This window comes from Mesoplodon bidens, assembly GCF_964165515.1.
Source record: "Mesoplodon bidens genome assembly, chromosome: 3".
Classification (NCBI taxonomy): Eukaryota; Metazoa; Chordata; class Mammalia; order Artiodactyla; family Ziphiidae; genus Mesoplodon; species Mesoplodon bidens.
The window spans coordinates 118629633-118642446 of NC_138178.1; the positions used below are offsets into that span (position 1 = coordinate 118629633).

The following is a 12814-nucleotide window of genomic DNA, read 5'->3' on the forward strand; positions in this document are numbered from 1 at the left end:
ACATCTTTATTAGAGTATAACTACTTTACAATGGTGTGTTAGTTTCTGCTTTGTAACAAAGTGAATCAGCTATACATATACATATATCCCCATATCTCTTCTCTCTTGCATCTCCCTCCCTCCCACCCTCCCTATCCCACCCCTCTAGATGGTCACAAAGCACCAAGCTGATCTCCCTGTCATGCTGCCTTCTTAATCTTTCTTGCCTTCTCTTGACTGATCAAATTACTTTTATTCCTTCTTTTCCCCTACTGTTTGGAAGTTACACATTCTGGTTTAAAAAGTATGTAATCTGGTTTTATCTTTGTTACCCTTAACTTTTAAAAATACATAGCTAATTTTATGTTGATCTAACAAAGCCTAAAGTTAATATTTCTATCCACCTTCCAAATGCTTTAGATGCATTACTATATATTTTTTCTATGTTTACTTAAGCTAAAAAAATCCTTAATATTCCAGGATCACATCTTCAACCAAATAATTGGGCTTTATTTCAGTATAAGCCATAGATAGGGATGGGAGAGAAAAAAATCTGATTTAGTAATGTAACTTCACTATTACATACTTGGTATTGCATACTTATTATTATAGTCACCAGATAATACATTAAACTTAGACCAGCTTTTGTTTCAATATATTAAACAAAGAAGATAGAATGAACATAAGGAGACTGTATTAATTTCATAAACTACTAAAAAGCAAACAAGAAACAGAAATATCTCTAGAATTACTTGATAAAATGCTCAAGATGAATACAAATTGAGCACATAAGAGTACAAGATGGGGGCTTCCCTGGTGGCGCAGTGGTTGAGAGTCTGCCTGCCGATGCAGGGGACACGGGTTTGTGCCCCGGTCCGGGAAGATCCCACATGCCGGGGAGCGGCTGGGCCCGTGAGCCATGGCCGCTGAGCCTGCACGTCTGGAGCCTGTGCTCCGCAACGGGAGAGGCCATGGCAGTGAGAGGCCCGCGTACCGCAAAAAAAAAAAAAAAAAAAAGAGTACAAGATGTATGCATGTACATCGGAAACAGGAAAGATATAAAATGTAAAGCTAGACATTAGAAAACAAATAATCCTAATTTGTCAGTATTGTTTGAAAAATAACTGAAAAAATATGTTCATCTTTTTAAAAGCCAAGTGCAATAAGCCACAGCATTTAGTTTGTAACAGCCAATAAAGAATGCATTTGCTCTTGTCACTATATTGACCCCAAACATCACACCTAAGACTAATGCTTAGGTAGAACTAGAGACCACTCTCCAGCACTACCTTTCCAATTGCATCCTTTGTACTGTTTCTAGGAGAGAGCTATGGATTTGATGTGTAGTATACAATGTTACCAGGTCAAAGTGTTTGGATTTCATTATGAGGGCAGAGGGGATGACATAATCATATCCACGTTTCAGTGAATTGAAGAGAAAGATGGAGAAAAAGAGACTGGGGAAAGCAGACTGGTTAGAAGGCTATTTCAACAAACCAGGTGAGATATGATGAAGGTAGAACAGCAGTAAGATGGAGAACAGTAAACAGATTAGGGAGATATTACAGAGATAGAATTGGTATAATTTGGTTACTAAAGATGTTGAGGAGAGTAAAAGTTGAAAATGATTCCTTAGTTTCTGGTCTGGACTGGAAAACAAGCACATTCCTTAGATGCAGTCTGGGCTAGGGAATATGAGAGGGAAGTTTATCAAGTGGAGAACTGGATAGAGAAAGTATCAGATCATTTTTGGAATCAGCCAATAAAAGCATAAATTTATTCTGTTACAACAAAATATAAGTGTGCATAGATGAGATCTAAAGTCATTTTTAGAGATAAAGCCACTAGGGGTAAGTAGGTTGAAGAATGAATTCCCTAATAGTTCTGGACACACCAAACTTCTCAGTGCTGCTAGTGATTTAGCAAATATTTGTTATCCACTCTAAGTTCGTTAAAAGGGTTAAACTTTCTTCCTTCAAGTCTATTTAAATAGCTAGCAATTTAGTAATAGCTAAATTATACACAAAAATTATCCAGGGTGACTTCTTTCAAATGGTAAGCTAAAAGGGTATGATGATATATTTGTTCATCCTTAACCCTTAAATACAGAGATACTTTAGTACCTTCGGCTGTAACTGATTTAGAAGTAGAGGAGAGTTTAGGAGTAAGTAGCAGCTCATCACTCAAGAGAAGAAAAAACAATGCATTCTTAAAGGATATAAGTTAAGGGGCCAGGCAAGCTAAACATGTATCATCATCACAGGGATTTTCCTCAGTTCCTTATAGCAAAAACAAATAACTATTTGGGAGATGAAAATGCTCTAAAATTGATTGTGGTTATGGCTACACAACTCCATGAATATTCTAAAAACCACAGAGCGTTACACTTCAAATGGGTGAATTGTGTAATATGTGAATTAAACCTCAATAAAGCTTCTATTTTTTAAAATGAGTAACTTTTTAATCCACTAATATCAGGTTTTATAAATGCTTTAATTTTACATTAGGCTTTTCAGGCTTACTAGGTTTCAAAATAAGCAGGAAAACAGAGAAAAAGTATATTTTATTGGTATTTAGACCTAGCACAGTTCAATTCAAATAAAATGGAACAGAGCAACTTATTTACTCTAACTGAATATAACATATAAACAAATTTTTTTTAATTTCTATTTTACCATCAAATGATAGTGTTCATGCAAGTATAATCATGACACTGTCCTTCTGGGCCCATGTCATAGCACCACCTTTTATTTGCAGTACTTGATGTAAATTTCATTGACAAACATATCTGGCTTTAGCAATGTAAACATTTGCTACAAGTAAACTTTAAAAGGTAAAAGTGAATGATACTAATGAATAAATCAAAATAGAACTGAGCATCACATGATAAAATTCAACAGAATATTAGATAATACTGTTTCAATAAGAACTACAACTTAATAAAGTTCACAAAATGGAAGCAAAAACCAAAAGTAGTGTGTAAACTCCCAAAATAGTTTAAAATACTGAAGGATATAATGTAAAATTTACCTCAGAAAAACAAAGGGAAACAACAAAACCATGCAGTGAATACCAAATTTGGTTTAGAAGTTACAGAAGTCCTTTTACTGCAAAGCCTTTCTAAAATGTACTGTGCCAAACTGTTTATTTTCTATCTCCCTTTATAAAAAAAGTTATCACTTTTAATCACATAGTTGAGTACTTTGTGGGAATTTCACATATGTTGTCAACTGTGGAATTGTTACCCAAAAAAACTTTCATCTCTAAACTATTTTTTCAAATGACCAAAAACATTAAATTACCTTCATGAAAATTACCATATATAAATTCAAATAATTCCTAAACAAATCATCATAAAAATATTAACAGAGTAAATACAGAAATAGTGTATACGTAAGTGCTGAAAATCACAGAAAAATATTCAATGAATAGGCAAAAATTCTCACATTTATCATTACTGTTGATGATTTTGTTTACTTTTTGGTTAAAATTAAGAAACAAGTTTTCAAAAGGTCAAGAATATTCAGTGCCACTTTGAATTTGTCTGCAACATACAAATGAGTTATATCTCTATAGTACAAGGCAGACTCTATTTTTACTTTTTAACATAAGTTATAAAGACCTCAAATTTCTAAAACCAGTTATAATACTGTGGCAAGCAAAACAAATTTGTTCTTATTGCTCTTATATTCTAGCTTAATCTACAAACATGAACATTTTTCCATTTGTTGTCTCAAACCATACTAATACAAAAAGAGTCTAGAGAGATCTCTGTTGGTTTCATAGATTAACTGAAAAAAAGGGGAAAAAAAGAAATTGAAATATTATTTCATCTTCTTAAGTGTTCTTAATATGTTTAGCACATCAAGCAGCACTTGACACAGCAAGTTTCTTTAAGTGATCCATAAACACTTGTAAACTAACATCATCTGTGAGAATAGGTGCTCCAGACTCCTAGAGGAAAAGAAAGATATTTTCTATGATTAAAACATAGGAGATACCTTAAAGTGTATAAGCAAATGTGTAAAAATATAGACAAGGAAATCATTTTAAGCAGAATAATGTCTATGCTCCCTGTTGTATAATAAAGAATCTGCTGGCCTTTGTCCCAGATTCCAGTCCCAGACTCCTGAGAGGGAAACTACATCCTTAGGATTTCCTGATAGTAGTATCTGTTATTCATGAGCCTCTCAGATCACACCTGAGTTTATGCTATGAGATGAGATGACTCAGGATAGGGACCAGTCACCAGAAAGATCAACCATGTAATTAGATGCCTGGGCTTTAAGAGAGCCTGACCTCCAGGGAGGAAGAGATGCAGGGCTAGAGATTCAATCAATCATGCCTAAGAGAAACAAAAGCAAAAACAATAAAACCACTGGATACCAAAGCCCAGCAGAGCTTCCTGTTTGAGGAATACATCAAACAGGGGTTATGGGAACCCACCCCCCACCCACTCTACCCACCCACTGCCCACCCCAGCACCCTCCCTTTCTCACCACCACCCCCGACACATGGATTTGTAGCCAGTTGGTCAGAAGTGTGGGTAACCTGGGATTCGACTTTCGGCTGGCATCTGAACTGGGGGCAGTCTCATGGACCATGTCCTTTAACTTTTGGAGTCTGCACTAACCCCATGTGGTCAGAGTCAGATTTGTACCGCAGTTTACCAATTGGCCTTACAATAGCTCCATACCCAACTTAATCTTTAAAGTAGTAAAGTGTTCATTTGTCTTGAATGTATTGGTGTTTTTATCATTACTAAGAAATGTCTCCCTTATTGCTGCCTGTTTACTAAAATAAAATTCCACTCACACATTTTAGCAGAACCACCAGATGGAAGGAAGAGAATTTATATCATTTTAAAATAAACTATACTTATATATTTTCATTCAAGTAATTTTAATTGATTTCTGTGGGTTCTAAGTAATTAACAAGGGTTAGGGAAAATTCCTAACTTCTATTTTAATAAAAACTGTGTTGATTACCTTAGTAATCCAATCCACTAATAACGAAATTTTATTGTAGCAAGAAACTTTTTCTAGAATATTTTATATCTGGATTTTTAAAGTTTTCACCTGATATCCAGTTTCTTATTTACCAGCATATATAAAATATCTAAAACAAGGAAATTAAGTAATTTTCAGAGGATATCAGCAAGTTAGTGGCAAATATGAGCTCTGACTTTATAGCTCTTGTGGTTCTAGGCTGGCATAGCCACAGATATGCCATAACCTCTCCTGAATAATGGAAAATCAATTTTATTATGTGTTTTCATATGTGAATTTATAAGAACTTGAAAAACTTGATAATGAAGGGAGACAACAGCACAGGAATTAAGAGCTCAGAGTTTGGAGCCTGACTGCTGAGCTCACATCCTGGCTCTGCCACTTACTTAACCTCTCTGAATCTTAGTTTCCTCATTTGTAAAATACAGATAATAACAGAATCTATTTCACATGGTTGTTATAATGATTAAATGAGTTAAACTTTGTAAAGCAAATAGAACAATACCTGACACACATAGTAGGCATATAACATTATTATTATTATACCTGAATTTTTTCCATTTTACACATTTTCCACCTCAATTCACCCAATCCCAGATCTATTTCTCCTGGTCAAGACAAAATATATATGGATTTTCTAATTCATATACTGTGATCTTATTTGAAGTGATTAATACTAATGCTCAACTCAATCTTATCAAAAATTTGCAGTTGATTGATCTCAATTTTACAACTGCACTCTTTTTCTCTTTAAAATATATCCAGGATTAAGCAAAAAGTTCCAAGGTTTGTATCATTTAGTATATGAAGCACTATAGCAACAGAGACCTCCAGCACCCTGTCACAGAAGCAGTGTTGCAGTGGTGCCCTCTTCAGGCCATTCGTGGATAATACTTACACTGGGTACTTGATTTCTGACAAAAAGAAAACTAAGGTATTAAATTCCATAATTTTTAGTAAAATGCTTGGCTACCATGTTAACTCCCTAAATTTCAACCATCAATTTAGCTTAATGGTTAAAAATTCTGATTCTGGAGTTAGAATGACCTAGGTTCAAATCCAGACCCTGTCACAATTTAGCTGTGTGATTTGAGGTAAGTTAACTTAACCTATATAAGCCTCAATTTCCTCTTCTGAAAAATAGGATTAATAGTACTCACCTCACAGGAGTGTTTTAACAAATAGAAGTGTATGAAAATCTTAGCATAATGACTAAAACACAGTACAGATTCAGCTTATTAGCTATTATTATCTATAAAAACATTAACATAATTTATCTTACAAAAATCATAGGTCAAAAAAGACCTTAGGGCTCTTGGTTTCTTTCTTACTTCTAATTAACATATTTATTTAATTTTGACATTTCAAACAGCATTACAGGAAAGGGATGTTTTCAAATTTAACAAAATATGAAGACTGAGAAACACTGATTTAAATATGTCAGACCAAAATTTCATTGTTTTTAGACACATGAACAAGTTTAATACAAATGAAAGATTTTTCAAATAGTTTGGAACCAATCTGAAAAAAAGAAATGGTCTAAGTAAAATCCTATAGAAATTTTTTGTTTTGTTTTTGTAAGAATCTATTCATAAAACATAGTATCAAATGTCAGCTTCCCCCAAAGGTGTAGCTGTAACTAATTCCTAAATTTTGCTAAATCAAATGCATTTCTGGGGGCCTTCCCTGGCAGTCCAATGGTTAAGACTTCACACTTCCAATGCAGGGGGAGCAGGTTCGATCCCTGCTTGGGGAACTAAGACCCCCACATGACGTGTGGTGTGGAGTGGCCAAAAAATTACAAAAATTTTTAAAGTGCATTCCTGGAAAAGATGATTATATTTTCTAAAATGCAATAATGAGAAGAAACCCAAACTGTCTTCAACTGCCTCTTTGAGGAAAACACTTTACAAAAAATCTAAGGAGAGACAGACCTGACAACAATGTAATTAAAACCACCATATAGTATAAGGACATAATTTAACTTAATGACTGTAAATATTTAAACAACTATTTATCAAATCAATAAAAAGAATTCACTTAATAACAAGTAAGTACACTTAAGTTTCTCCAAAGGTGATGGTTTTCAAAATTGAGTGCTGAATAGATGAATGGGTGGATGGATAAACAAATGAGTGAATCAGATAAACAATATGCATGTTTATTCCTTTGCCTGGGATTTCCTTCTCCATCATATTCACCCAATGAAATAATCTCCGTCTTTCAGGGTCTGGCTTAAGTGTCAGAGCTCTTGTTTATGTCTCTAATGCCCCTACTTCCAGGCAGTAATAATTAAACTTCAGTTTAAAATAGGTTTTCTTTCCTATCTTAAATATCTTTAGAGAGACTTTTTTTCCAGTGATAACAAGGAAAACTAATAACTAATATTTACTGAGTATTACTGGGCATATCAAGTATGTGTCATCAAACTCTATAACAGACAAGGAAGGGAAGGCATAGGAAGTTTAGTAACCTGCAGAGTTTTCAATTACCATCCCAGAATGATGCCTCTCCATGTTTAACAGCTCAACAAGTTCTTTACTTTATATGTCTTCCATCTACCTCTCCATGTTGTAATTTAAACCTCCCAAAACAAGGAACAAGCCATTATTTCCATGAACTAAACCATGCTTTTTTAATGCAGAAATTCAGCCACAAAGAGATAGGTTTTATTTGGTCTTCATAATGTGAGCTCACAACATTTTGTTAATTGAATTATGTGTATGGCAACAATCATCTGGAGGGGAGGAACACTACCCTCTTTAGAAAAGGATTTGTGTACCCTCCCCACAAACCCTAGTCTGCCATAGCCCGCTGCCCCCAAGTATTGCTTTTTGACACTGAGAGTCAAGTTGTCTTATATGCAGCCAGCTTCACTCATTTGTTCACCTGGTCCCTAGGGGCATGTGATATGTGACCCCTGACAAGTACTATTTTAAAGTATTCTTCAATCCTTTAACCTCCCCTTCATATTGATTATTCACCATTTCCATTAACTCTATTTATTGGTGCTACTTTTCTATATTCTTGTAATTTTCTTGTAAATTTCTTGTAATTTGTAATTTAAATAAGTTCTTCTTAAGTTGTGGGATCCAGAACCAAAACCAATACTCAGTTAACTAGAGTTAAGTATAATGGAAAGGCTGATTCATGGTACATCCTGTACTCCAAACTTCCACATCACAGTACTATTTGGCTTTTTGTTCCCCCAGCAACTGGAAGAGGGTGAGGGGTGATATTGAGAGTCTATACGTATATGTATTATATGGGCACAAATTTTTCTCACATGTGCTATGTGTAACCTTTGAACGCCTTCCAAGAGTAAGTTCCTTTCTTTGCTATAAAAAACTCCTCACTTTTCAGGACTTTTAGACTGTGAATTCAATTTATTTATCTATATCACGAAAGCTTCTTAACTCCTAAAGCATCTCTCTGTTCTCCTGTCCAGATCTATTATAGTCAATATATGCTATGTTTAAGGTACTGTGGAAAGTCAAAGATGAAAATGACAGTTATCACCCTTAAGTCATTTATAATCTAACAGGAGAAATAAGTGCCATCAGAAATAGATGGAAAAAAGGGGGCGGGGATTACACAATATCCAGTCATGCAATCACAGAAAAGGTTTCATGGAGTCAGTAAACTTTGCACTGAGCCTTGAGGAATGGCTATGATGTGTTACAAGTGGTGATAGGGACAAGTCACATGCTCAGTGTATTCAGAGTGGAGTAAGAAGTCCAGTTTGGCTAAAAAGACTAAAGAGTAGCTAAAAGTGGACAAAGCTATTTGAAGCATACCATAAAGGACCGTGAATAGCAATATAGAACTTCTATGTAACTTAGTAGGGGGTTATTAAAGATATCTAGGCAGTGCTTTGACTTAGAATGGCTTTAGGGAGACCACTCTGGCCAGTGCCAAAATGGAGGAAAAGGTTGAAGCACCAAGAGCAGGTAATTCCAACAGTCTATGTGAATAGTAACAAGGGCTTGACTTCGATTAGTGACAAGGAAAGGAGGGAATGGACAGGGAAAATAAGTCAGTAATTAGGGGCAGAAGAGAGAAGATGTAAATGACTAAAGTTCCAAGCCTTGGGAATTGAGAGAACAGTGGGGCCCTCTATAAAAATAGGAAAGTCAGTCAGTACAAGATAGTGTGAAAGAGTTCAAGTTGGGGCATGCTACTTATGAAATGTCTACATAAAACTCTAGTGCTGTGCAGCAGGCAGTTATAGAAATTCCAGTCTATAGGTCACTGTGAAGCCAAACCAAAGATGGAGATTTACAAGTTAGCCTCAGATGAAAGATGAAGCCATAGGAGTGGATACAATCACCCAGAGAAACAGTGAATATACAGAATTCAAGGCAAACTTTTGAGGCACCTCTATATTCAAAGGAAAAGGGCCTTAATCCCAATTACTGCTTCGTTTCTCTTCTAACTAGCCTGGACCCCATAGTCATTTATCTAACATCACTCTCAATTATTCTACTCCCTTTGCTGTGTCCACCTTTCTTATCTCCAGTCCTAAATTAGCCCCAATGCAATGTCTGAATTACAAAGCACGGCTAGAGAACATTACAGAAGCATGCTCAAGAAACTGTTAGTAAATAAAATGGACCCTCACCATGCTGTAAAAGTCTTTTATTCATCTTCTGTTGCTTTCTTATATTCCCTATATCTGTTTTTAATCTTTTCTATTTTCTAGTCCTTAACCCCAGCATTTCTCTCTCTTAGCAAATAATCTTTTACTGAAAAGAAACAGGCTTATCCAGTGTGTTTTCTCTCCACCTCAAAATCTTTCTCTGTCTTCACCCTTCTTCTCACGCTTTGCTTTTGCAGAAAGAAATGTCCTGCCTCCTTACCAATGCTTAACCAACATACAATGCGTGTGATCACACTGTCTCCTTTTGAGCATCTTAAACATCTATACACTGTTCTTTTGTGTCTCCCCTACATTAGCTCCTTACACTTGGTCCACAAATAAATTCTGTGCCCTTACTCTAATACAATCATCCTACTCTTCACTCAGGCTAAATTTGCAAAAGAATCATTTACACACACACACACACACACACACACACACATACACAAAGAATCATTTACACTTATGACCTCCACTTCTTTACCACCTACTAATTCCTTACAATTTATCTGCTACTCAACCACTATATTAAAACTGCTTACCAAGGGCCAAAAGTAACCTCCTAGTCATCAAATCAAGTGTCTGCAGCACCTCAATATTTGCTACTCCCTTCTTCTTCCTTCTATAACGTCCTCCCTCATCATTTAGGATGTAGTATTCTTCTAATTTTCCTTTCACTTCTCTGATTATTTATAAAATATTCCTACCACTTGTACTTCCTCAAGGTTTTATCTCATCCTTGCTTTGCCTCTCTATTCTCTCCTTGGACAAGAATCCACTGTGATGACTTTAAGTATCACTTGTCTATGAATCCTTGCCCTGATCACCAAACCCAAATTCTCAACAATCTGCTCAATTTGGGCATCTAGATGGTATCTCAAACTCAAAGTCTAAACCCAAACATTTTCAGGAATTCCCTGGTGGTCCAGTGGTTAGGACTCTGCGCTCTCACTGCCAAGGGACAGGATTCAATCCCTGGTCAGGGAACTAAGATCCCACAAACAATGTGGCAAAAAAATAAAATAAAACAAAAAATAAAAAATAAATAAAATCAAACATTTTCTTTCCACCCTCCCACTTACTGGCACATGTTCTCCTCAGTTACCCAGGCTCAAAACCCCATATTACCTTGTTCTCCCTCAACTATTTATTTTTCAGAAATTCAAACCTAGAGAAAAGTACAATGAACAAACACCCACATACTCTAAACGTAAAATCACCGATTAACATTTGCCACATTTTCTTTATGTTTATATGTATTTTTCCTTTTCTTTTTCTTCTTGTTAAATAATTTCTGCAAGTTGAAGACATCATGATATTTTACCCCCAAACACTTCAGGATATATCTCTCAAGATCAAGGACAATCTCCTACATAACCACAACACCATTATCACACTCAAGAAATTTAATAATATTATACTAGTATCTGACATATAGTCCACATTCAAATATCACAAATCATCCCGATTATGTTCTTTATAAGCTGTTCACTCTCTCTAATCCAGAATTCAGTCAGAATTCACATTTTGCATACAGCTGTCTTGTCCTAGAGTAAGTTTTCCTTTCCTGCAACTTCTAATCAAGTCTCACTAAGTCTACTTTTGAAATATCGCTCAAATCTACTCTTTTTCACCATCTCGTCTTCTTTCTCTCTCACTTGGATTACTTTGATAGATACAGTTTCAACCTACACACTGTTCCCAATTAATCTTAAGATTTGACTGTATTATCTAAGACTCAAATTTGCCCCTCTGTCCAAAAATCTTCAATAACATTCCATTACTTACCAAATAAAGACTCAGCTCCTCAGTCCTCAGCCTGGCATTCAAGAGCCTCCACAATTTGGCTGCACAATATATTGCCAATTTATAGTTCTACTATTCAGCCCTACGTGTACCCTTTACCTTACTCCATACTGTCTTCTACCTAGGATTCCCTTCCTCATACAATTTCTACTTACTGGATTAATAACCACTCTAAAAGGAAATGTCTCTTTTTCTGAGCTCTATTCTGACACCCTCTCCTGCTGCCACCATGTGACCTCTTCCACTCCTCCTCATCTATCCCCCTGTAATACTATAAATCTTCCTAAAAGCACATAGCCCACTCTGCCTTGTACTTTAACCACTTAGGTATGTATTTTATTTCTAATACTAGACTACAAGCTCTTCAAAGGCAGGGATGATCACTGTGGATCTTAAAGTACCAATATAGAGTCATGAAGATTGGAACACTTGATAAATGTTGATATATTGTATCAAGAGGTAGGACTTCCACCAAATTCAAATATATTAATAATGATTTCCAGGTTTCCAGCCTCTCCCGCTCAACCACAATCCCTGACCACTCCCAGCTTACTGTGGCCTTTTATGGTGCATAGCCTAGCATTAACCTTGAATCATCACCTCCTATCTCATATTATACATTTTATTGCTTTTTGTCTCAAGGGTAAAGTGTTAAGCTTGAAATATGAAGGGGTTCTATCTATTTGATATAATCACTTTTTTATTTTCTGTGGTGCCACCAAATGCTAATTCTATTTTTGACTCCTATTTTTTTATTACTTTTCCAACAGAAATTACCAAATACATAGGAAAAAATGTAGCTTTCACTAAAATAACAAACTATAATAACACAAAGAAATAATTTCCAACATCTGCTATTTACACTTACCTGTCCCCAGGCATACATATTATTATGAGTCTGTGAAGGGTTGACTTTCGAAAGCAGGAAACGTGCCTTAAAAGCAAAGAAGAAATAACATTATCCATCAAAAATAGATCTGGTCAATATAGGTTAAACAAATGTATTATACCATCTAAACTCAATTTTACTTAATATGTTTTGGTCAAATTAACTTTATTAAAATGCAACTTTTAAAAAATGAACTAAATTTTGAAATAGGCCACTATATGTTACACATAAATAATAAATGTAACCTCTTCTCACCAAATCATACATACATAATAACATTCATAGTAACAAATACAAATTGTTGAGTCCAAAACTCAGCATATAAAGATTATGTCTGCAACAATTATGACAAGGTTACTGTGACATTTACCAAATACCTGGTCTGAAACGTCATCAGAGGTTGGAAGTCCCCAAAAATGATAAAAATAAAAACCATGAAAACCTATACATGTTCTTTTACTTTAAACAATGACTCTCAAACTTTTTTAAACT

The 12814-nt window shown here is 35.2% G+C and overlaps 1 protein-coding gene across 1 annotated transcript in view; it reads right to left on the reverse strand.

Annotated features, from left to right (window-relative positions):
- Positions 1 to 2705: 2705 nt before the first annotated feature.
- SEC23A (SEC23 homolog A, COPII coat complex component) overlaps positions 2706 to 12814 on the reverse strand; it is a 63196-nt gene continuing 53087 nt past the window's right edge. The window contains exons 19-20 of the mRNA XM_081228080.1: positions 12302 to 12367; positions 2706 to 3933 (exon numbers count right to left, since the gene is read on the reverse strand). Coding sequence (XP_081084206.1) covers positions 3844 to 3933; positions 12302 to 12367 — 156 coding nt within the window. The 3' untranslated portion in view covers positions 2706 to 3843. The remainder of the gene's footprint in view (positions 3934 to 12301; positions 12368 to 12814) is intronic.